Source organism: Aulonocara sp. 'chitande type north' Nkhata Bay, linkage group LG14 (assembly GCF_057382095.1).
Source record: "Aulonocara sp. 'chitande type north' Nkhata Bay isolate Kocher_YH1m ecotype deep benthic linkage group LG14, A_spYH_male_GT1.1, whole genome shotgun sequence".
Lineage (NCBI taxonomy): Eukaryota > Metazoa > Chordata > Actinopteri > Cichliformes > Cichlidae > Aulonocara > Aulonocara sp. 'chitande type north' Nkhata Bay.
Window position 1 is genome coordinate 12,292,709 of NC_141357.1, and position 25,873 is coordinate 12,318,581.

The 25,873-nt window shown below is 39.3% G+C and overlaps 1 protein-coding gene across 5 annotated transcripts in view; it reads left to right on the forward strand.

Annotated features, from left to right (window-relative positions):
- The window catches only part of arap1 (ArfGAP with RhoGAP domain, ankyrin repeat and PH domain 1), a 60,863-nt gene that overhangs the window by 18,104 nt on the left and 16,886 nt on the right, over positions 1 to 25,873 (forward strand). For all 5 annotated transcript variants that reach the window (XR_015124621.1, XM_086260991.1, XM_086260989.1 and 2 more), the window contains 19 exons: positions 1,763 to 1,932; positions 6,568 to 6,656; positions 6,749 to 6,831; positions 7,435 to 7,575; positions 7,708 to 7,777; positions 8,980 to 9,100; positions 9,261 to 9,445; positions 9,630 to 9,736; positions 11,256 to 11,455; positions 12,442 to 12,527; positions 12,925 to 13,107; positions 21,232 to 21,406; positions 22,484 to 22,618; positions 22,726 to 22,861; positions 23,039 to 23,141; positions 23,836 to 24,028; positions 24,121 to 24,166; positions 24,343 to 24,506; positions 25,538 to 25,750. Coding sequence is in view for 4 of the 5 variants with exons in the window: in XM_086260991.1 (XP_086117117.1) it covers positions 1,763 to 1,932; positions 6,568 to 6,656; positions 6,749 to 6,831; positions 7,435 to 7,575; positions 7,708 to 7,777; positions 8,980 to 9,100; positions 9,261 to 9,445; positions 9,630 to 9,736; positions 11,256 to 11,455; positions 12,442 to 12,527; positions 12,925 to 13,107; positions 21,232 to 21,406; positions 22,484 to 22,618; positions 22,726 to 22,861; positions 23,039 to 23,141; positions 23,836 to 24,028; positions 24,121 to 24,166; positions 24,343 to 24,506; positions 25,538 to 25,750 (2,600 nt within the window). In the remaining variant the exon portion in view is untranslated. The remainder of the gene's footprint in view (positions 1 to 1,762; positions 1,933 to 6,567; positions 6,657 to 6,748; positions 6,832 to 7,434; positions 7,576 to 7,707; positions 7,778 to 8,979; positions 9,101 to 9,260; positions 9,446 to 9,629; positions 9,737 to 11,255; positions 11,456 to 12,441; positions 12,528 to 12,924; positions 13,108 to 21,231; positions 21,407 to 22,483; positions 22,619 to 22,725; positions 22,862 to 23,038; positions 23,142 to 23,835; positions 24,029 to 24,120; positions 24,167 to 24,342; positions 24,507 to 25,537; positions 25,751 to 25,873) is intronic.

A 25,873-nucleotide genomic window follows, 5' to 3' on the forward strand; every position in this document is an offset into this window, starting at 1 on the left:
ATGCATTTTCGTGCTACTGATATTCCCCCATTTTGAAGCACGGTGCCACCAAGTGTTTTAAAACTGACTTGATATTTTAGTCAGTATGACCCAAAATGACGGCCTGAGCAGATAAACGCAGTAGGACAGTGTTGAAAGAGATAAAGCCAGAAAGCTGTTTTCCCATAGACTTCTATCACTGTCTGTCAGGGGAAAAGCAAACGTGTCCTTTAGATAGACTCCAGGTTTTTAGGCACTTATGCATTGGCTTCATTCTTCCAACCTGAAACGTATTTCCAAGTTTTATATGGTTTGGAGCCAGCCTCAAGTAGCACCTAGAGGGAGAGTTAACACTTCCATGTCGGCTTCATTTGTCAGCTCTGAGGTTGACCTCTTTTATAGATGGATTATACATCCTGTTGGGATTAAGCGTGAGAAATCCAAAATGTATGTCGGACACTCAGCCTGACCTCATAACTTTGATACACCCCACCCCATAACTGTATTATGAGCATCACTATATGCACATATGGCAATGCATTCTATGTATGTATGTGATCATCAGAGTTATTATAGTTTTGTATTTGAAAATATCTAGTTTAGTTTCTATTTATCAATTTTATTAATTCTATTAGTTGATCAAATTATAATATCTATAACAAGCAGTGGGTTGCAGTCCTTAGGAAAATGTTGACTTTGCATTTGAACATTCAGAACATGCACGTGTACCTGCATTTTCACTAACAAATTCCATATTTGTGGGTGAAATCGCCCACCCATTAAGAAGACATCTGTGGTCTTGACATAGGGAATTTCCTTTTTGTCATTCGCTTAAAAAAATCATGCTTGCCCCCATTGAATGTTTTGACTCAGCTCACATAATTTAACCACACTTCAATGGGATTACCAAACAATTGATGGTTAAAGTTGATGGGGAGGGAAAGAAGATGAGCCTGTTTTTTCTCTTCCTGGTGTGCCACTTACTGGCAAAAAGGCCCTACCTTGTGTTTTATCAAAACAAAACTGTTAATAAGGGCAGATGTGCTGTGCCAGGTGCACAGTGCATTCTGAAAATGACAAAAACTGATATGATGAGCAGTGTTAAACACCAGAATGTATGACCTCAGCATATGTGTGGCACACGTAAGATATATTTCTGTGTGTTTGAGTTTCTTGAGTATACACAGGCAGTGTGGGTTTACAATAAGGTGGCATCACTTATGTGAGGCAGGCTTAGGCTTGCTCTTTAAACCAGAAGTGCGAGTAAAAAACTAGACTTGTCAAGAGGAGAGCAAAGGAACACATGTTTCAGTGTCTGGGATTAGTTTTACTACAACTGTGGAATACTTGGGTTTCAGAGCAGCAGTCCCTAATTTGTACTAAATGAGGTTACCAGATGGATCCTTATTTTTCATTTTTTCTTTTTTAAAAGTTACTTTATGGAGTTCTTCGAGAATTATAACTTTAGGGAAAAAAGCTCTGCACAGCTTTGTCACCAGCAAATTTTTGTGCCTGGAGTCAGATCTCACAAGGACACTTCAGTTTTTACTATTGAGTGAGAAAAGAGTTAGAGAGGAAGGGGTGTCTAACTATATAAACTATAATAGTTTTTATATATGTTTCTATAAACTATATATATAGTTTATATAGAAAGAAAGAAGATGAATAAAATCAGCCGCCTGCTTGGAATTTTTACCCGATCTGAGAACACCATGGCTTCCAAGGACTCATCCCCACCCCTCCAAACCTCTTTTGACCTGCCCTATTTTTCTCTGTCCTCCAGCCCATCTCCCACCAAGACAGGCACGGATGACACGCTCAGAGAACAAACTCCAGAGATACCACCTCGCATCAGGCCACCTAAAACTCAAGAAAGCCCACAACAGTTGACTCAACTTGATATACAGCCAGCTCTGCCTGCTAGGAGAATTCCCCAGCCTCCCAGCGAGTATAGTAAGTAATATAATCAGCTTATGTTCCATTTTTTATTTTATTTTTTTGTGTGTTTCATCCCTTAATTACAACAATCGCTGTGGTAGATTTAAAAAATACAGAACCTACAGTACTGTCTCTAGTCTTGCATTGTCCTCACTTCCTTATATTTTTTTCACAAAAATGGGAAATAGGTGCAGTGATTTAATAAAAAGTGTGCCAACATACCTTGAAAATAAGCCAAAACAGAGTTTATAGAGTTCTAACTAGCTTGAAAGTCAGTGTTTGGTATGATCACCTTTATTCTTCAGCACAGCCTGAACTCTCTTGGGTGAAATTTCTTGTCATTTCTTTAAGTAGTCTTCAGGAATAGTTCTTTAGGCTTGTTGAAAGACATTGAAAGCTCTTCTTCTTTGTTGGCTGCCTTTTGTTCCATTCTCTGTCAAGATGACAGTGCTTCAATAATGTTCAGGGCCAGGCTCTGAGGAGACCAATCCGTGACTAATAGTGTTCCACTGTGTGTTTTTTCTTGTGCATGTGTGCTTTTACTGCATCAGCAGTGTGTTTGGGATCATTGTGATGCTGAAAAATTAAGTTGCTGCTAATTAGACATTTTCCAGATTCCATTAATATCTTGTGTTTATGATGCTCAACAGCACATGACAGATCCTCCTCTGTCTTTTACCAATGGCTGTAGACATTCACTGTTGTACCTCTCTACAACCCAACCTCCTCTATATACCCATTTATGATCATTCCAGCAAAAATTTCAAAATTAGATTCATCGCTCTATTTCTTAGAGGCATAGCTGGACTGGCCATCGGACATACTGGGCCGATGGTGATTTTCCGTTTGTATGGGCCGATGTTTTGTTGTTTGTTTTGTTTGGGGTTTTTTTTGTAACGATATAAACAATGAAAGGTGTTGGATTGGCTAATTGGTTATGATCGACTCTGGGCTGGATAGATTACAGCCAACGAGGTCGAACTTTAAGTTCCGTATTGAGCTGACAAGGAACACAGTTTGTCCCGCACTTCAGCTAGAATGAAAAAAGACACAAAGTTGGAATAATTCTGCGTCTTTATGCTGTCAACTGCCTCTTCTTCTCTCATTCTCTCCCCCTCCCTCTCCTGTTGCTACTTCAATCATGAAACTGATCAATGATCAGCTTTTCTGTCACAAGTCCCATCTCTGTTGTTCACCCACAGCTGTAAAAGCTGCTGGTCATGATGTCGGTTTGTATATCTGGTGAGAGGGAAACATGAAGATGAAACCAGGTGATGTCCTTACTGAATCATCAGAGCTGAACAGGTGATGGAGAAACAGGTTTACCTTTTAGGTGACATGAATGAGTTGAAGGGAAGTTATGAACTGAGATAAATAACACCAGGATCCTTTGTAGCTGATAGCTGGTAACTGTGCAGGGGTCGATCTAGCAAAGTGTTGCCAGGGGGCCAGGTAGGGCATTAACAGGGAGAGGGGGGCACAAAGAAATACTTTTCTTTCTTATTCTCATTTCAAATATCTAGTTTTTAATAAAAAAAATTACCTGAATCTTACAACTAAAGTTTAACTAAAATGTATAGAAACCCATTATTGTACGTAGTAAATATTAAGTCTAATATACAACCTAGTAAGTTATAGTACTTTTTTCTTTGGGAAGGTACCATCTGTGCAGTCTGCAATTCTGTTGAAGAAAGATGTTGAATCTATTTAATTATTGTAGAAAAATAATTGGTTTCTGTGCATTTGTTTTACACATACATTAAATTAAAGTTGATTATGTCAATTAAGCATCATGAGGCAGAGGGTGGGGGGTGGTTTCCTTTTTTTTTTCTACAACCTATTAGTTAGGTTGTTCAATATTTCTGCTAAATGCTGTTTAGAATACTAGAATAGGGAGGAATAGGATGGCGTAGGTTTAAGTTTATTCGATTGATATATTAATACCAGCGAGATGGTGTACATCACTGTCACAGCAGCATTTGTTTTCATTAAAGGGCTTTATGGCTTTTCCTATAATACCTGGTGGGCCGGTCTCTAGTCAAAATGCCTGGGCTGATTTTTTTTGTCCCAGTCCAGCCCTGCTTAGAAGCAAAGTGTAAATAAATAAGAGGTGGCTCAAGATTTTTATCCAGACAGTACATTTTTTAAAAGAGAGAAAGTCAGAAAACCACTAATAAAGATTTTTTTACTTTCGTTTTATGAAGATGAATTTGAAGTCATTCTGTGTTCTTCCATGAGAGACTGCTTCCTCTTTTTTAAACCTTAGCTCTGCTGTGAGGTCAACTAATTATACAGTCTGCTCGCCACAGCTCTTTCTCCTGCTTCTGTGCGGTGAACTGTGTAGTGAGTTAGACAAAGCAGCAGCTTCATCCTAGTGTGACCGTCAGGCTTTGGGCTTTAATTTCATGCATACAGAGTTATTGAATATCATTCACAAGCATGTATATTGTCACATGTTAGCCGGTAGATTAAAATTATAGGGCTTCCTCATCAAAGCATTTTTTGTGATAGCAAACGTGTCAGATAACTTCAAATAGCTTATTTTAACTGTGTGAGGGACCTCCAAAGCAGGTGAGTTTATTAAAATATTTTCTATAAATCATCCTACAGCTATTTCAATATGACACTATCATAATATACATTTGTAGGTAAAAGTTGAAGATATCCTACCTGCTCCTCCTGTTTGCCTAGAGTGCTTTAAAATTAGATTTGTTGATTGGCAACAAGTTGGTTGTTACGTCCCTCTGCAGCCTCTAATCTCCTCAGTGTGTTCAGCTGGTGCTAATTGGCCACACCTAGTCAGGTGTTGATAAAAGCATGCCTGAGGCAGGCTTTCAGGGAGCTCACTTGTCTTTGCCTTGGTGGCACCAGCCAATTTAACCAACCTGGTTTTCCATTTTAAGAAAAAACCTCTTCTCACTAACACTCTGGTATTCATCTTTTCTTTTTTTTATGAAAAGATGATTACCATGTATAAAAAGGCTGTATCCAGTCATGTTGGCTGTATATTTAATCATTTAAACCCAGTGTCCACAAAACAAGAAATATGCAGTTCTATGGAAATCACAATAGGATTAGATTTGATTGAAAATCATACAAAGACAACATGTCATTGTATTTAATTTTGAACTTAATGTCAGCAACTGATTATAAAAAAGTTTGACAAAATGCAACAAATTAATTGATTAATTAAAAAAAATACTTTGTGTAAAATCTCACATATAATTGGTATTTCTATTGATCTAGAGAGATTACATTATAGAGGGTGAGTCTTGTATGAGCAAAGGTAGAGTGGTTTTCATCACAGAGAGTATCTGGAGAAATATTTCAGAATAACAGCCTCATCTTAGGGACCAGGTGTCAGTTCATTAACAAAGTGAATGCAGTTTGTCACTGCATTCACATAAGCAATTTAAAATTCTACCACACAGAGAAAAAGAGTGCTTAAGGCAGAAGATGGCCCATCAACTGTATTGTTATAGCACAAGAGCACACAGTATGGGTAGCTTACATGTCTGTGAACCATTTCTGTTGCATAATATCTAAACCCTTTGCAGCAACATCGCCTGTCAAACAGGTAATGCCATTTTCACAAAAGGTCTTGTTGGTTTTGGCAAGAGAGTGCCACATTTTCCAAGTATTATAATTACATGGTTATGTAGGGGAGGAGCTTATGTGTTAAACTGGACTGGTTGCAGCCCTCTGAAAATATTTGATCAAGTATAAACAAACAATACAAGAAAAGAGGCCTCGAAGTACTGAAGGTGACAGCAGCATGAGCGTGGTTGAGAGTTCCAGTTCACTGATTTGAATTTGCAGAGGTGAACCGCAAAGAGTGTTCAGCTATAGCTGTCTGTTCTCCAAACTTACTTTAAGGCTAAACTGTGTCCTGTTTATGATTGCCATTGGATTTGTTTTTCAGTTGCAAAAAATGCCCATTGAGTCTGGTATGACCAATCAAAATGAGAAGAGAGATTTTTATCAGTAAAGTAGGAGTACACAGCATGGGTGGCATGCATGTGAACCATTTATGCTCAGCGATATTTTTTTAAAACTACAGCAGTTGTTCACTTCACACTTTACTGTTTGTGGTTTAAAAAAAAAAAAAAGATGTACTGCAACACAGTGTTTAGCATGGGCCTGTCCTCACTTTTTCTAAACATGTCACTGGTCTCAAATTCAAAGCAAGCATATCATTAAATAAATCTTAGTTTTAACAGTTGATTGATTTTTATTTTACATGTGGTGTGTTAACGATTTGCAAACCACTGCCTTCAGTTTTAATGTACCACAGAATTTCATCTTCTGCAACAGTTTCACCTCAATATTGTATAATGTTTCAGTGGTAATACGGCTCTGCTTAATAGTAGATGCTCAACCTGAAAATCCAGTTTTAAGGGGAGAGAAAGACGACACAAACTGGTGCATATCCATTAAAACTCACTCACTATTAATTCAGTCTGTTTGCGCTTACAAACATTGACACAGCCAAAATTACTACAAATTCATATCCACATAATCCAGTTTTACTAGTGTGACTCACTTTTTGCCTTGCCTTATATCATGTTTCCAGAGTTTCTCAGGTTCTGCAAAACCTGCTCCAGACTTTAGCTTAATCTTGATTTGTTTTCCTTTTCTCTTCTTGTTCAGTGTTGGCTACGGTCAACGAAAATTCTAATGACTACGAGGAGCCAGACTTGTTTGGTCCCGCTGGTCATCGAATGAACCCACCAGAGAGGGTAAGAAATTGTTAATCGGACCACTCCCAGGCTTTTCGGCTCTTTCTTTCTTCTTGCCATATCCTGTGAATCATTCCCGTTTCCTCCAATAGGATATGTCCCTGCAAGTGCCAAATTACACAAAGAAGCGGCCGAGTTCCCTTTGCAGTGACGATGGAGTGCTCGACGATTATGAGTGAGTCATAAAACAACACAAATGCAAACCTCAGAAACTGAAATACAAGCACACTGTTTGCAGGGTTTTGTTTCCCTTTGGTTGCTGATTATTCTGAATGGCTGTAACTTGGGAGGTAGAGTATTGATCCACTAATTTTACTAATTGGTCAGTGATCGATTCCACAGCTACTCCAGTCTGCATGTTGAAATATCCTTATTACTGAACCCTGAGAGTGTTTGTGTGAATGTTACACAAGGCGCTTTGGGTGTTGAGTTAGAATAGAAATGCACTATATAAGTACCAGTCCATTTATTGCAGTGTTTGTGTAAGTTAATTTGAGACATGCTGCTGTATTTACTTTGTTTCAATTTACTTTCATTTTATTGCACAACATATTGTCAAACTGTCAGTGCTGCAGAAATCTAATCTTTGATCTTCACCTCTTTTGTGTAATTATATTATAAAATTATATTGTTACACAGTTAGCTTTGTCAAAACTTTTGCACAACTTGTCTGATTTAAACTTTGATGAAAAATGTAATTGCTTATGAAGTTTGTGTGATGTTTCTTTCTTTTTCCTTTTCTGTTTGCGTGTGTCTGTGTGTGCGCACACACGTATAGGTATGAAGGGAGTCTCCACAGCCAGCAAGGCAGTTTCTACTTACCAAACACTGGTGTTTTGGCTTCCACCATGAAAGAAGACACCTCTCAGCTTTCTGCTGTCATCAAGATGGGTTGGCTGGACAAGAATCCACCTCAGGGGTATAATAATGATGATGCTTAAAAAAAAATCAGAGAATATATATTACACAAATATTTGATTGAATTAAAAAACAAACACAGGGCAGCGATATTTGCTTTTTTATTCGGTGTTCTGTCTGTCCTCATCCACAGGGCTATTTACTACCAGAGACGATGGGTAAAGCTAGATGCTGACTACCTGAGATACTTTGACACTGACAAGGTAACAAAACAAATGCATCCAGAAACTCAGTGATGTGTTCAGACACAAGCACAGAACGGAAGCGCTGTTTTTGTGTATGACTCTGTCCAGGAGATACTGTTGACATACTAAATGGGTATTGATCATTTTTAGGGCTGCAATGATTCTTCGAGTAATGCGAATAGCTTTATTATAAAACTCTTCAGCTGTTACTATGTAAATGTGACCTTTTCACCCACATTTACCACTAAAAATAGGCCTGCAGTAGAAACGTGTCTCGGCGCACTCGTGAAAATAAAAAGTATGACAATATTAAGGCCAAGCAGCTTCCAGTTTAAAAAAAGAAAAAGACTCGTAACAGAACAGCAGTAATGAGAGTCCTTCATCAAACCTGAAGAAAAACAAACTTTGGAAATGCTCCCATGCACTGCTGTTTGTTTTACAGTGAAAAGCGATAATAAAGTTACTGGAGTTAAAGTAAAAAATGCAGATGAGCCATTATTAAGGCTGATGGTCAGGGGCGAGAGGAGCATGGGGTGTAAGTGAGTTACATTATTTTGCAGATTTGGATTAATATAAAATCTTAATTTGATTTTAATTTTATTCTGTAACTAAAATTGTGTCACTGACTCAGTGCTGTTAAGTTTGACATTATTAACGTTAATTATTTATTGTGCACCATCAGAACATCTGTCTTCTGCAGCAGGAAACGTTACATCAAAGCAAAGGGCAAGCCTCAGTTCTGAGAATGTTGATGTCCTCGCTTTTGTGTGACAGCCACCACAAACTCTTTTAAAGGGTCACACATGCGCACACATTAACTAGATACACTCCTCTTAATGTCAGAGAAACCTCCACAAATGCTTAGCAAAGGCATCTTTTTTTATACCTTAGTTTAGTGTGCATGTATATCTTATGTTATTTGACACCAATGTACTTGTTTTTAGTTGTTTGTGGGTTGTTTTTTTTTTTTTTTGCATTTATGAAAATGTTTTGTTTAATAAATATGACTTTTAATGGTACGTAAATACAATGAAGTTATATGCATTTAAATGACCTAAAACAATGCAATTAATATTGAAACCAATGAGTGGTTAATTTTAAATTGCTTTTAATTCACTGATCGCTTGATTAATTGATGAAATAACTGATCATTAAAGTAATCGATAGCTGCAGCACTAATCTGAGATGCTGAGTGTGTGTTGTGCTATCTTGTGTTGTAGGACGTGTATTCTAAGGGGATCATCTCAACAGCTTTCATCACTAATGTGACCACTGTGGGGGAGCTGAAGTTTGAAGTTGTTACAAACAATCGAACCTTCATCTTTAGGGCTGAAAGTGAAGGTATGTCTGTTCACCCAGCTATATATGTGCTTACACTTGTACAGACAGTTATTTCCCATGTCTCAAAATATGCAGTTAACTCAGTTCATATATATATTTGTGGGTGCCGATTTTACTACGTTCATGTCTGATCTGACATGCCTATGCGCTCTCATTGCAGCTGAACGAAATGAATGGGTGACTGTACTGCAGGATTGCACCAGTGGGCGCCAAAGGCACACTGTCATGAACCCCGGCTCACCTTTAGCCCCAGACTATCAGGGCTACTTGGAGCTAAAAGGGTTACGCTCCAAACTTTACACAGTTGTTGCCTCAGATAAAGTTTTCCTCTACAAAAATATTGATGTAAGAACTCTGGGTGCAGCTGTGTGTACAGATTTGTACTTAAGATAATTGCATTTTGTTTTCTTTACTTTAATGATTGTTAGAATTATAAGAAATGGGGTTTTTTTTGGGTTTTTTTGTTTGTTTTTGTTTTTTTGATTTGTTGGAACAGTGTAATTTACATTTTATCTTCCATTTCTTACAGGACTATCGTATTGGATTGGGTATCACGTCTATTGAGATGAATGTAGGAAACATTAAGGTCTCAGATCGTCGAAGCTTTGATCTCACCACACCTTATCGCATATTTAGGTATTGCATGCACACAGAAATGAAATCTGCTCTCACACCTTTCCCATGTTTGTGTGACTATCACACCTCTTATTGCAGTAATTAAGTAGTTGGGTTTATATAAATATATAATATAATATTTATATAAAACTGTTTATGTGAGATCAACTGTGGGATATAATAATAATAATAATAATAATAATAATAATAATAATAATAATAATGGATACTTTATTGATCCCCATGGGGAAATTACTTGTTTTTCTCTGCATTTGACCCATTCACTCAGTGAAGCAGTGGGCAGCCCACTAAGCAGGCGCCCGGGGAGCAGTGTGTAGGGACGGTACCTTGCTCAGGGGTACCTCAGGGTAGCCGTTAAGTGGATTCGAACCGCCGACCTTCCGATCATGGGGCGACCACTTTACCTACTGAGCTATCCCTGCCCCTAATATGATATATATGATAATATATATGATAATAGGATATGCTAATTAGACAGTTTAGAGACGATGATCATTCCTCATTATCAGCATCTGAGTTGCTCTTCAGTTGAGTTGCTGGGTTACAAGGTCATATTGTTTTAGTGAGAACTCTCCCACAGTCCCTCAATCCTCAGCTGGTCGTCTTTCAAGAATGTGAAAAGTCTTTTGTGTGACTGTGTGTGTGCGTGTTTTTGTGCGAAGAAGTGCAGGGGATATGTTTGTGCATGAGTGCATGTGGTGTGTGGTCTTTTGGCTGACAGTTCACAGCCTGCGCCTGTAGTGCAGGGTCTCAGCATGACAGGATGGGGAAATGTGTGTTTCTGTGGACTAGTGTACTGGCTCTGAGTCTCTTGACTGTAAACATATGTGAAAGAGTCATTTTCATTCAGACCTGGTAATAATAAGAAAGGTTGAAGATTTAGAAATGTTTAAAAATAAAAGGAGGAGTTTTTTTCTCTCTCATTATGTCTACATCAGCAATGTAAATGAAAGAAATTAGTAATAAGAAAAGACAATGATTCAGATCTGGACAAAAATGTAATTCTTTGCCAGTGCTCAGATTTTCCATTACATTTCCAAAACCCAAATAAATGGCAGTTATCTGTATTTTTGTTGATTTAACTCAATTTATTTAGTTGTATACTAATACAGCTGATACTGAATTATTCTGAAATTCATGATTCAACTTTTTATTTAAATTGTTAAGCTAATGTTATGATTTGTATTTTAAAGTACCGTATTTAGTGTTTTTACTGTATTTAAAGTACTGTATCTGTGGTTTTGTGCTTTTGTTCCCATGTAACATCCAGAAATATTTCAGGGCAGGAAATAATTACTCAATTTATTTCTGTAAAGTATATTTATATGTATTACTAATTTAAGGGAAGATAAACTGAGCATGCAGCAGACAGGGTGAAAAGAGGAAGCTTGTCTGCCTCTGTGAGTTTATGTGGTTTCCAGGTCTTGAGTATATTTAGCGTAACAACAGCGATCTAAGCGTCATTTCTCACCTTCATGTCAGCGTTAACACTCGTCCATATGCTTGCCTCTCTCCGCAGCTTCATCGCAGAGTCAGAGCAGATGAGAGAGCAGTGGGTGAATGCTATGCGAGACGCGATAGGTGAGGCATTGTCTAACAGCGAGGTGGCTGAGCGGATCTGGGCGGAGTCTAGCAACAGTCTGTGCGCCGACTGTGAAGCACCGAAGCCGGAGTGGGCCGCCATCAATTTGTGTGTGGTGGTGTGCAAACAATGCGCAGGTTTGTGTGTTCTGATTTTGTTTTTGTGCGGTGCTTTGGGCTGTCAGTGTGAATACTTTGTGTTTAGCAGCATTTTGACTTTTAGTTGCTGAGTATCAGAATTAACATGTGGCTTCCAGCACAAGAGGCATTGTGACTTTGTTTTGTCGTGGCCATCAGTTGTCATAGATGTGATATTTCAGGAAGTTCTTTAGGAAAACACTCCAGTTTAGGACAAATGTTCAGTTGTTCTCAGGGACTATTTAGATGTTAGTGGTCAGAGCTCACTTCTGTTTTTCACTCATATCATTTCCTAAAAAATACTTTTTTGGGCCATTATTAAAGGGCATGTTTTGTTTTTTTTTGTTTTTTATCACAGGAAATATTAATATTATAATTTAAAGAATCATGATATAAATGTCAGGCTATGTCACCCACTTCTACTACCCACCTTTAAACTCTTGGCCGAATTATGTGTGCTTCTGATAATCAGTGTGAGGCAGCCGTACTTTAGGACTTGTAGCTTCTCTGCGGTCACCTCCGATTTTGTTGCACCTCTATTTTTTTAGTATGCAGACACTTAATAGATTTTTCTAGTAAATAAAGTCTTTTTCTACTAAGGTGAAATAAGCCTGGACACACATTGATATCAGTGTGTGGTTGGTTGGTTGTGCTGTTTGGCAGAGGCATAAAACCACAGGGCAGTAATTGTACAGTGCTGTGAAAATGTATTTGACCCTTTGCTAAAACACAATGCTGTTTTTAGGTGACGCTACCTGGCCCTGTGTGAAAGTAATTACCTCCTAAACCTAATGACTAGTTGTAGCCTGCGTGTTCTCTTTGGTCAGCAGTGATTTTTGCCTTGAAATATAAAAAAATCAATCATTTCACTGCACTTGTTGTTTGTTTTTTGTCTGTTTGTAAAGAGTTATTTGGTTGTCCGTACAGAGCTTATAATATGGTCAAGATTGAACTTGGCTTTAATATGTGTATGTGTGTTATTCCAGGGGAGCACAGAGGACTAGGCCCTAGCATTTCAAAAGTTCGAAGTCTGAAGATGGATAAGAAAGTTTGGACAGAAGAGCTTATTCAGGTACAAATAGAAATTCTCTCTCTAATTAATTGTTGAGACGTTTTTGATATAAAAATTAGAACAGACTCCAAAGACAAGGATTTATGTCCAGTTTCTTTAAATATTTAAAGTCTTAAGATTAATTAACTAGTATGTTCAAATATAATGTTTCTGCAATTAATCATTTTGGAGCTGAGACAGCTTAGTTTTAGTTTCATCTCTGTGGAAGTTTCCGAGGCAGTAGTTACCGGTGGTTTTGTGTGGGTTTCATTATATTGTTTTATAAACCTGCAGGTCAGAAGTGTCAGTAATCTGATCTAGTAAGTGCTACAGAAGAAAAATAGAATAAGTGTGGAAGTACTTCTCTTCATTTTTTATTTATTTATTTATTTTCCTGTTCACCCTGCCCTTGTCGCAGTTATTCCTGGTGATAGGCAACGAGCGGGCTAACAGTTTTTGGGCAGCTAATGTCCCACCAAGTGAAGCTCTGTCGCCTTCGAGCTGCAGCGAAGAGAGAAGACGCTTCATCAGCAACAAATATCGCCAGGGCAAATACAGGAGGTACCACGCTCTGTATGGAAACCAGAGGGAGCTCAATCACGTAAGTCAAAGTCACAGTTTGCTTGTGATACCGTTGTGTTTAATTCTGAATCTGCGCACTGCATTGCCAGAAATTTCTGCTAGTGAGCAGCTGCAAAGTGTAAAGTGATGAGTGACAAGCGAATAGCTGAGTGTGCGGATGGGGCCTTAAAATGTGTCCACATTGGAAGCGAGGTGCCAACCGGAAACCAGAGAGAGTGAATGACTTTCCGTAATCTTTCCATGAGGGAAATAACCGCTTGCTATGAGTAGTGGGCGGGGCCCTAAATAAACTTTTCCTGTTTCTGTGTGATTGAAAGTACCAGACTGAAGAATACTGTTGATTAACATATGACCTGATAATAAAGTCACTAGAGGGTTACCTAGGCAACCGGAGCCTTGAATGTCACAAACAGCCGGCTCATGACTTCAGGATCAGTTTTCCCATTATCCTGTTGGTAGATGAACCTTCATACTAGTCTGAGATGCTCCCCTGGTGCATTATTGCCTTCATTAGGTCATCTGTGTACTTAGCATCATTCGGTGTTCATAAGCCCAGATGAGTCATCCTGTCCCTGCTTAAAAAAAATCCCCCCACAGCATGATGCTGCCAGCACCACACTTCCTGGCTGGGATAGTATTGAATAGTGTCTTGTTTCCTTCAGACCTGACTGCTGTTATCATGCTAGAGAATCTCGTTTCTCACAGTATCAGGATCCTTGAGGTTGGTTTTTTTTTTTTTTTTTTTTTTCCTGAATCCCATGCAGGTTTTTGTATGCCTTTCATTGAGGAAAAACTACTGCACTGACAGCTGCCTTTCTGGAAGTTTCTCCTATCTCCACACAGGATCTTCATTTTGGTCACCCCTCCTTCCAAGCCCTTGGTTCTCTAATTGCTTAGCTTGGCAGGCAGCCAGCATTACAAAATGATCCCATTTGTTCCTAATGTCTGTTTAAGAAATATGGGGGCTAGTGGGAATCTTCAGTGCAGCAGGAATGTTTTTGTTGTCTTCGTCAGATTGGTGCCTCAGCATTCTCTACATGCAGTTTATTTGGACTGGTACTGTGAAGAAAAATTGCATTTCTTGTTATATTATACTGGGGTTAATTGGTGAGTGGAAAAAATATATTAACAGTTTTGGCATATGCAAAAGCATGCAAAAATGCCTCCTAGGTTTGTCAAATATAAGGCCTGGGGGACAGAGTTGGCCAAGTAAATACTCAAATCCGCCCACTAAAAGTATGAAGGTATGCATCGATTTTGATTTTTTTTAACTGTAGTTGTAAAACAAGTTTTTCAACTTATCCTGCTGATTGATTCCTTCATACGGAATCAAAGTAATTAACTAACATAATTAAACGACAGGGAAGTTTCTGTATTTTCACTATAAGGACATTTTCATTAATGCAAACTTCATATTTTATAAGTACTGGATAGTCTGGGCAATACAGATTTATCATATAGTTTTACTTTGATCTTTACCCCTTAAGATTAAAGTGGGCTGCCTTTGTGTATAATGAGTTTGACATCCTTGGTTTGCACCTCGAAGTTGATGATTCTGTTCAGAGTTCTTGTTTTGAGCAGTAACTTAAAATAAGATGCAGAATTTCCTTTGAAGCCAATAGAAAGAGCATAAAAATAAGCACGTTCCTTTGTGTAAATACATGGTAAGATCCTGTGACTGTGGCGAAAGTGTTATTTAACACTTAGATACTTACAGTAAAGCAGCCAGTATGCTTCTGCAGCTGGTTGATCCAGTCTTACAACATTTGACACTTTTCTTGTTTTTAAGGCATTTGTGGGACTTTGTTTGATTGCACTGCAGCTGCAATGGAGTGCAAGTTGGGTTTATAGACTAAAAAAACTGATTAAACTTGTGAAACACGCTCTATCACTTGAAGTAATTTTGCAAACCTCAATTTTAGAGTTGAAGAATTAAAGACTGGTTAATGCAGGTTCAGGACTAAACCCTGTGAAATCCCTGCTTCTGAGTCATTTTTTTCAAACTTGCAACTCTGCAAGGTCCCAGAACCGACTCTTAGCAACGACTCTTTTAAATGTGACAACCGCGGTGTCTTTGTGTACTTGTGGTGGGCGACGCTTTGCTTGAAGATGACACATTAATATGGTTAGTATTGTTTAGAATCAGGAAATGTGAGTGGCCATGGAATGGCCATAGCTTTTATACTGGGCTCCATCATGTGTGATTAATGACTGAGTGTTTCAGACCCAGCTCGGTCACTTCTTAGGAGCTTAACCCAGTTACTGCTAACAATGTGTACAGGGCACAGATAAACTTGGTGTGTAAATGAGTCACATTTAGCACCTGACTGTGAGCTATGTGTTTTTCCCCCTCAAGCTGTTAAGCTTTTACATTTGTGTGTGTGAGTGAGTGTGAGTCACTGTGTTTGGGATGTGCAGAATGAGATAAAGGAAGTTGTTTAGTTTTTGTTTTAAAAGCAGCTGCTTGTCCTCCTCCCCGATGGCTCCATTTTCTGCTCTTTTCTTATCTCTCTCTTGGGTCTTTGGGACCTATAGAGGACGTGATCTGTTGGACTTTCCTACAGCTTTCATCCCCCCTCTCCCACAAACCCACACACACACACACCACTCCACCCCCATTTCAGAGGTGATTACTTAAATGGCTGCTCTACTTGTTTGTTTTTTCCTGTTCATGAGAAAAATACAGATGAGCATTGCTTCTGCTTGGGTGTGCCTTTCAGAAATTGTACACTCTGCACATGTGTCAGCTGGTGACAAAAAAGTGGGTGACAAAAAAGGTGATGTAAGTGTGCAAGAGTGCGAAATGAAGACAAAAACATGCTTGCACACTCTGTGAGTGCAGCAGCACCCTTAGCTAATTCAGGGTCATTTATCTACTCCTGGCTTTTTAACCCCACTTCTCTTGCTCGCTTTCTTCTTTGTTTTTCCTTTTTTCCTTAATGTGACATCATTACTTACTGATTTAACTGGAATGTGCTGTAATTCCACCCCTCCCTCTGTTTTCCTCCTCCTCCTTCTCCTCCTGTCCTACACATTGTTTGGCTCTGACCGCTGAAGAAATTTGATCACTTCACTCCTTGCTCTTTTTTTCTTATTTGCAAGTCGTTTATATCTTTTATAATTTTCTTTTTGATATGAGCTTCAGACTTTTACATTTGCAACTTTTCCGGGCTGTCTTTGTCAACTGACATTCAAATAGCGGACTGACTGACGGGAACTGAAAACTTCCAGGTTGGGCTATGTATAAGAGGGGAGCTGTAGGACAGGGTAGTGAAAATATGCCTTGTTTTTGCAGCTCTCCGAGTCCTTTTAGGCTAGCTCTGTTAAGAAAAAGAGCACAACCTTGCATTTCAGTGGTGGTTCGTTTAAAGCGATGTGTGGAAGTGGATTTTAGATCTCTGACAGTATGTGTGTGCAGTCATGTGCTTGAATGTGTCTGTGGGAAACATTTTTGTGTTGACACTATGGGGACTGCAGCACTGCAGCTCTGTGTTAGTGAGACATTAGAGCTATTGTGTGTCTGTGTGTGTATGTTTTTTTTTTTTTTTCCTCTGGAGTGAGCTGCAACACATTGAAATGCACATGAATTTGCCTGCGTGGGCATGGTTGTGTGCCTTTTCTGTATTTGGTCTGTACTGCTTTCTTTTTGTGTGCTTGTATGTTTCCATCTGTAAATCATGATCGTCGTCTCCTGTTTTGTCTCTTTTGGTTCTTCCTCTGTTGTTACTGTGGCTTCCTAATTTTTCTCAGTTGCATCAAGTAGTGAACTCTAGCTGTGACCACAGTTTTACACTGGGTTTCTTATTCCCTGGAAAAACCATACTCTGCATTTCCTTCTTACAGAAACAAAACAGATGCAGTTGTAGGCACAACTGCATCTGTTTTTAGAAGACCTCTATTGAATGTTAGTCACCTGCATGTTAAGAATAAAGTAACAGTCATCCATGAGTTGTTCTTCCTCTGTGGCGTTGCCATCTTCCTGTTAAACAGTTTGAAGCTTTTTATGGCCTTTAGGTTGACATTAAAGGCTTTGTTGGCTCGTGGTTTCCTTGAAAGGGAAGAAGTGACACAGCATAGATGACGTTTCATAATGAAGTGCACAGTGTGACATAGAGTTGTTTAATGCAGACAGTTTGATAGTCCCTCTGTGTTTGTGCTGTGTTTGAGTTGGGGATAGTTGTCATAGTTTAACTTTTTTTCATAACTTTGTGGCTATTTTAGTGACATTTGAGAAAATAAAGCAATCGGTTATTGAAAAGTTGACGGCCACTCTCCTTTCCCAGGTCTCCTTGACTGTGTGCTGTTGGCTATCAGCATGTTGTTGGTATTTTATCATAGCAAACTAACAACTAAGGTACAGGATTAAAAATCTCTTTACGGCCTTGTTTTTTATGCTTTTAAAGTTTTGTAATTGGATTCCTTATAAGAAGAGCTCTTCATCGCATACCTTCTCCTTTTATTTTCTGCTTTTGCTCATTCTTCCTATTTAATTCTTCTGTTTTCCGACCATTCCCATCATGTCCTCATTCACACTTTAGGATTTCAGGTTATAAATCCTTTCGATTTCTACAGGGAGATTGGCTCAACATGTGATCTCCTTTCTTGTTTATTTTGCAGTGCTTTTTTTCCCCTCCCTCCTTTTTTTTTGGTCTGGAACTCTGAAGGAAAATGATTTTTCCTTCAAATCATTTTTTTTTCTCTGCCCTCCTTTTTCTGTCTGGATTTTCACCTCCCTGACCATCTCCCTCTCTCTTTAAGCTACACACGGTGAGGTAATGATGGAACATATGGGAATAGCTCTTTCTCATCTGGATTTAATATATGCACGTACATTCACATCTGTAAGTGTGGGTGTAGTTTGGGGTATTTTGTGCTAAAGTCTACACAGCAAAGCCTGCAGTGTTAGTATCACTGTCTGTACATAGGTTGAGTTTCTAGCCAAAAACAATCTGTCTCTGATTAATGTGGCTGACTGAAATGCTTTCATCTTCTTTTCACAATATTTCTCTTTCTTCCTTTCCCTCCCTCATCTTTCTTTTCCTCCAGTTCAGCCCCATACAAATGCAGAGGCCAGATGGAGGCCTATGTTTTTTTTTTTTTTGTTGGCTTTTTTTTTTTTTTTTTTGACACGCCCAGATAAAAATCTCTCTGCCTCTGTCTCTCTTGGGAAATTCTGCAAGATTCTTGAATTCCCTTCTCTCTGTGTGCGTTATTACATTACTGCCTGTTTCATCGGCAGCAGATGTTAAAGGGTGAGGTTTCTTAACACTCAAACAGCCCATTTCCTCATTGTACTTCATTCTGATAGGTTCAATTTTCCTGGACAGAAGAAAAGGCTGTTGTCATATTACTGTACACTGGCTCTTTGCACAGCGTAGGTGTCCACATGTATGTCCACATGGGATGAAGCAGAGCACAGATTTTTTTCCTCTGTTCTCTGCATTGTTGTGTACGGACCGCACACATGCACACATACACATGCAAATATATCGGCACAGAGCATAACACACTTATTTGTTGATGGCAGAGTATTGTCTGTGAACTGCTTTGTGCTTGTGGTCAAACAAGAGTTCGGATGACTGTGTTTGTTGGGCTGCAGTGGCATCTTCATTGCAGGCCGGTACAGCTAAACAGCGTGGTCATTTTGATGTTGTTGACCAAAAGTGGAAAAATTTGGTTGCCATCAGTGATAAAGAGCAGGTTACACCCATCTTTTTATTTGTTGTGTATAGTTTTATAACATTTTCAAGTTGCCTTAAATCTTTTTAAAGATTTAAAGACCAAAAACTTCATCTACTTGGGCATGAAAACCAGATCATGGATGGATTTTTAAGGAAAAATACAGCCTGTTTTACTGATTTTGGGCCTCACCCTGGACAAAAAAATTACTAGTGATATTTTAAGCAGCTCATTAGAGCGCCCTGAATTTTGTTTGCCAAATCTTTCAGTGCTTGACCCGGTCTGCAGCTGCACTCCGACTCATTGGACTGAAACAAAGCCAGACTGCGTAATGTCTCAGGATCTGTGGCTTTGGGAATGGGAAGTGCTGTCACTCTGGCAAACAACCCCATTTATAATTCTTGATGTTTTAAATTCTCTCAACTCATCGGTGCTTTGGCAGTTTGTCTTTGTGTTTTTTGGGTTTGTGTGGGTGTATCTTTTGCAATTCTAATCTTTGCTAATTGCCTTGTTTGTTTGTGTGCGTGTGTGCGTAAGCTCAATAGTGCTTAAATAGAGGAGGGGCTCTGTCTGTGTGTGTGTGCACTGGGGAATTTCTCAGTCAGACCCAAAAGAGCTTATTGCGTTTAACTGAAGACAGACATGCCTGGGTGTGTATTCTCTCTTCTTCTTTCCTTGTGCTCAGGGTTAGTTTGTTTGTTGTTTATAGTCTAAAGAAGTGCTGTGGAACTTATTTATATGAGTGAACACCAGTTATATTCATCATCGTTCCAGCGAGTTAGCACAATGCTGATTACGTCTTTCTCAACTTGTGCTGCATTCCACCTGCCTGAGTTTTAAATTCCTTCGCTGGTTTGCCAGTAATGGCACATCAGTCATCGCTCATGAGCTATTAATAAGGAGAGATAATGGCAACAGAAATATGACACAAAAGCTTCTTTGTTAGCACGTTAAAAATGTTTGTGTGATCACTGCCAGGAAAGTTCCCTACTGCAGGTAAAGACATCTGGACCTGTCACGATAGTTCTGTCCTTGGTGGTGTTGTCGGGGGTTAAATGAGACGTGTAATATCAGGGTGCGTGTAGATTTTAGGGTTGCCGCAGCGGTACGTATGCCTACATTGCAAAGCAGACATTTTTTTTCTTCTAAAGATTAGTTTTTGGGCATATTTAGTCTTTATTTGACAGTAGAGCAGCGAAGACAGACAGAAAAACCAGATGAGAGAGAGAGAAAGCGAGGACACGCAGCACAGGGCCGCAGGTCAGACTCAAACCCAGACCGCTGCACTTTAGCCATGTGTCATATAGTTACCCACTGAGCTAAACAGGCTCCCGAAAGTCTGAGCCTTCCTATGAGATTCAAGAATGCTCAGCTTACAAAAATATATTGTAAAAAAAATTCTGTTTTGTTTTTAGATTTCCATTCAGATCAGGTTTTTGACACTAGTCCTTTGTGTCTCCAGCTTAACCTTTTGCTGCACAGCTTCCATTACATCCAAGGATGTAATAAAATTACTGAAGATTCCTTCAAGTTATATCAGTGACGAGGAAACGACTGCAAACAATTGTGCAGTCATGCACAAAGAGTACAAAGTGATAAATACATAAGCTAGGACTTATAATCTAATCATTCCAAAATGGCTCGAGGACACCTGAGAATACTTTGTATATAGTTTAACCAGAGTAATCTACAGTTGCGGTAAATCCCAAAATAAAATGAGTGGAGATTGCTGTTGACACTGCAATGTTTGTTATTCAATAAAAACACAGAGTATACTTTAATGGTTTTTAAATCTATTTGGAAGGAGGAGTGGAGCAGTGTTGACAGTAAAGCATGAGGGTTCTTGGGCAAAAGGCCGTGCAGGTTTTAAAGCCCACATACCCTGACAGACAAACACGCAGTTTGTTTGGTGTGCAGAAGTTCACTTCATTCTGAAAACTGAAAGAACTTCAAACAACATGATTCAAACCTTTTCAGCTGCAGCAGGATCACAGTATTAAAACCCTTTTGTTACTTTTTTCATTAGTCTTGTATTGTAGATTTCTTTCTTAAAAAGAACAAAAGCAACTCCTTTTTCTTTATTACCTAAATGCTTCTCAAGTCGACGCTCTCATCCTGTCCTCCATATTTCCTTCCTTCCTTGTCTTAATTTCATCTCACACCCTCATTTCCTTCCCTGCTTTGCTTTAATTGTTGTCCATGTTTAACTGTGTTAAGTCATAGTTAATGTTGATCCAACCTCTTTGGTCTCCTACTTTCTGAGCAATGCAGTTCTTTTTATATGTCTATAACAAATAAATGATATGTCTGCATTTGGAGGTAAAATGAATTTCAGTTCAATACTTGCACTATAAAGCCAGAAGTTGTTGCCAAGAAACGGTACACAGTTGTTTCCGCCTGTTATTTTTGTACACGAGCGTTTACTCGTGTGTCTCCTTGTCTGTTGCTCTCCCCTTTTCTCCAGGCTCTTTGTATAAATGTGCAGTGCAGCGATGTACTGGAGACGCTGAGCCTGATTTGCTGCGGTGCAGATGTGAATTGTTCAACTGGGCTGGAAAGTCAACCCTCCCCCCTCTCCTTGGCCACCGCACACTCGCAACCCCTACAGGCCGAGTTATTGAACCATAATCTGAACACAGGTACAGTATGCGTGCAAGCTCAGGGTCCCAAGCACACATTTGTTTTTAATGGACTGAGTAGAGCTTTCATGAAAGAGTTTGTTAAAGTATTGATTTAAAAAAAATAACATGTTTTTTCACAAAGCACTTGTCGAAACACAGCGTGCTTTATAGGCAGGCAGATTCTGGAAACGAGAACGGACTGGAGGGATACGTTAAAAAAGGATCTTATACAAAGCAGTTGGCTTTGTAATTTGGATCCTCTCAGTTAGGTCATTCAAAAATTGTGTTTCCCTGACATTAAAATTGTTTTTGCTTCAGTAATCAACAGGATCTTGAAATAATGAGTGGACCCTTAATATCAATTCTGCAATCCAAGAAGTTTGAATGCTTATTAAGCTCTAAGTGAGAGCAGAATGCAGCGATTTACTGAACCTGTAATCAGCTGAACAGTGTTTCCCCAGTCTTGCTTCACATAGGAGGTGCTCCTTGTTGCTTGTGTTGTGTCTTTCATTTTCTAAATGTGTGACATGTTTTTAGTGGGTCACAGGTCTGGATTGCAGGCAGGCTAGTTTAGAGGCATGTTGTTGGTGTAAAGCATGTTTAGCTTTTGTTTAAGAGCCCCCTGATTCTAGTTAACAGCACTTTTAAGAAGTCATTGACTTACAGTCTTGTAGACATCAAAAGTCTCAATAAACACTCCCATCAAAGCCTCATCAGGCAAGTTGTAATACTTTATATCATTTGTTAGTTGACATTTTCTTCTAAAGTCTACTTTTTATTTTATAGTGAACTAAGATGTGGTTTAGGTTAGTTTTTAGTTAACTATAATAATCTTGGTATTAGCAATGAGGTAATTTAGAAATTGGTTGATATTTGGTGACGTCAGATGGATCAAGGCACTGACATTTTAAGAGTGGGTGACTACAGTCATAGCAAAACATAGTTCAACTATGAGGTAAGAACTCAAAGCAGAGTGTTGAGAAACGAGGGAGGGGCCATTTCAATAGGGTTTAAAAGTTTAAGAGACCGTAAGAGTGTGTCGTAAACACTTCTTTACTTTCATACAATCAAATTCTTTACAATGCTTTTCTGTAGAGCTACCACGGTTAGAGGAGGTGGATGCTATGGACCCAGAACCTTACCCACTACCTCCTTCCGTGTCTCACAATGGCTTCCTATTCAAAACTGCATCCATGGCTCGGCCAGTCACAGAGCGCAAGGCCAAAGAGGGTAAGCACAAACACTCTACAACAGCAACACTTACCACAAGAAGAAAGAATAGTTAAAGTGATTATCACTATTATGCTTGGCAAATATTTATTTGTCTATCAATATAGAGTTCAGTCGTCGCTGGTGCACGCTAAATGATGGCGTTTTCAGCTACTACGAAAGTGACAAGAACTCAAACCCAAATGGAGCTCTCAAGGCTTCAGAGATCGTGTGTTTGGCTTCCGACAACGACGACAGACATGGGTACGCAAACACCCACACACTGTCCGTTGTAAATGCACATTTACAGCAAAAATGCAACGACACCTTGTAATGTTAAGCGAGATGAATCGTATGTCTCCTCCTTCTCTTTCTTAAATTTCCCAGTGTCTGCTCCTCTAACCTCCTTTTTTTTTTTTTTTTTTTTTTCCCAACCCCCAGGTACAACAATACATTTGAAATTTATACAGAGTCTGAGCGTCTCTACCTGTTTGGCACCGATGACTCAGAAGTCAAATCCCAGTGGGTCAAGTCTATCGCCAAGGTAACAATCAAATACATATATTCAGCTTAACGGAGAGATTTGTGATTTTTCTTTATTTCTAGTCAAATAAGAAAGCTCTTATAAGTGGTGTTAGCAGATTAAGCTTGGTGTCAGTGATCAGGACAGTGCTCGCTGTTGTTTATTTTATCAAAGCACAACTTTCTTTACGACTGACGTGATCGTGTGAAATGAAACAACAGTCATTTTATCTCAACGGCTGAAAGGGCAAAGTGTGTGCACTCAAATTTCATTACTTATTGTGAGACCAGTCAGATGTGTCAGAGTTATGCACAAGGTCATGAACAACCTGTGACACAACCAGTTTCGTGGAGGATTGTCTCTTTCCACAGCTCTTGGGGAGAAGGCCGAGATAGTAACTGGACAGAATGTAACCAGAATCGAGGCTGAATTTGTTGCCACCCACACTGTGTTCTTCAAGCAGTGACAAATAGTATTCGTTTTTAAAAGCAATAAAATAAAATGTAGCTCATAATAAAAAAGAAGGGCAAGGATGATTTTGTACAAACCCTGGTTTGAGACCAGGAGGAGGCACAGGTCCCTTGGGGATTGCGTCAGGAAGATCCTTAGGCGTAAAAATCTGCCAGATCAAAATATGTGGAGCTCTTTCCCGTTTTTGAAAAGGGAGCAGCCTAAAGAAGCTTCAGTACAAACGCTGTATGTCCTTTGCTTGTAGGCCTTTATTCCAGTCTCTGCAGAACCTTTGCTGAGATTGAATTCTGAGAGGATTGGGAAGCTGATGTGCAAAGATGGCTTGAACCTACAAAGGTCCAAAGTTGGGTGGTTTGCTCTGGAGGGGTCTGTACTTCACGTTTACCTGGAAGGCAGTCAGGTGGAGGAGATCCACCTCCGCAAACTGAACGAACTATGTGAGTAAGACACGCAAACATGGATTTAATCACTGTGCGAGTGCTCAGCGATTAGAGCACAACAGTTCTTACCCTGTATTTGTGTTTTACAGCAATTCAGCAAGACAATGAAGTCATGGTTCTGGTGGGGAAAGGCAGGTGAGAACGGATCATTTGCGTGCTGATTGACAAATTATTCTTACAGTTTGAAACCCCTTTAAAGATTAACCTGTTTAATTTTTATAGATATTCCTAATGATGAAACGGTTTTCCCTCACATACTCATCTATTAATTCTTCTTTCTTCTTTATTTGTTTCTTCTTCTCTTTTTTTAGAACTCTGTACATAGAAGGAAAGAGAAAGCTGGATTTTTCTTGCTGGTGTGCAGCTATCCAGGCAGCTGCAGGGAGTGGAGGAGACAGGCTGCACGAGCAGCAGCTCACGGAGACGGACATACCGGTGATCGTAGATAGCTGCATTAACTACATCACACAGTGTGGTAAGAAACACACACTCACACACATAAGAAACCATTTTTGTGAAGTAAATATGTACTTCATGCATCTTTAGTTTTGTTTATTGTGTTACATTTTGACAGTGCACTATAAAACATTCACACATATATGCAACATTACTTACATAACAAACCAAACAAAGACGACTCCTTACAACACAAGTCATACCTCATATCATGGTAAGCATTGATAATATAACATTTGCATAACATAAAATTTAGTTAACCATCATAGTTCAGCACACAAACAAAAATCCAGGCTCTTGGTTCAGCATGAACTGTAACCTTTTCTATCTTTCTCTGAACTCATGTGGCTATAATAGTTGGACCTTAAGTTTACTGTGTTAAATTCCACTGGATCTATCCACGGAAGAACCATCTTCCTCCTCATCTTTTATATAGCTGTACAGCTTGAACATTGGTTTCACCAGAGTGGCAGAGTTGCTTGTGCTACATCTCTTGCATGAGTTCACAGCTTGAAAAGCTTGACATGTACAACAGTTCAAAGTAGACAAAGATAAAATAGAGGAAATAACATGACTCTTATTTCCTCGAGTGGACATGGGCCTAACTTGCTCTCAGTGTGGTGTGTGAGGTCCATTGTTTTAATTATCTGCACTCATTGTAGAGAAGTGCAGCTGCATCACACTTCTCTCTTTGTGGGTTGACACCGTTTGACATATTGGCCTTCTGGCCTCACCGCTAGCAGCTCTGCTCATGTGATTTTTTTTTCTTCTTTCTTTTTTCCCCTCGTTGTTGTTTTTGCTTTGCCTTCAGATGTCAGTCAGCTCAATGTTTCCAAGCCCTCAGAGGCCAATCGTTGCAGTGTTGAGGCGAAACACTTGATGCATTAAATGTTCTGAATGTTGGAAGATGCAATATAACGATTAAGTTTGAGGAACTTTTGTTTTCTTTTGTCAGTGGTGAAAGAGCTGTTTCTTCTGGTTTAAGTCTGTGTTTGTGTAACATTCTACTCTGTGTGTTTTTGTGTGTGCTTGTTAATGTCCCATCTCTAGGTATGGTGTCAGAGGGAATTTATCGCAAGAGCGGCGTGAACTCTCGTGTGGCAGCTCTGTGCGAGAGGTTTCGTCACGATGCTCGCAGCCTTTGCCTAAGGGAAGGAGAGCATCAGGTGGACGACGTCTCTAACACACTCAAACGGTTTTTCAGGGAGTTGAAAGAGGGAGTGTTCACAACACAGGACTCCCCCTCCTGGCTCAGCACTGCAAGTAAGAGTCATACGATTTTGTTTCTTCATGATTCCTATGTTTCTTATTATTTTACGAGCTTTGAGTATCCTGTAAAACATGTATAGATCAGACACCTGTGGCTCTCCTTAAAAGGGGCAAATT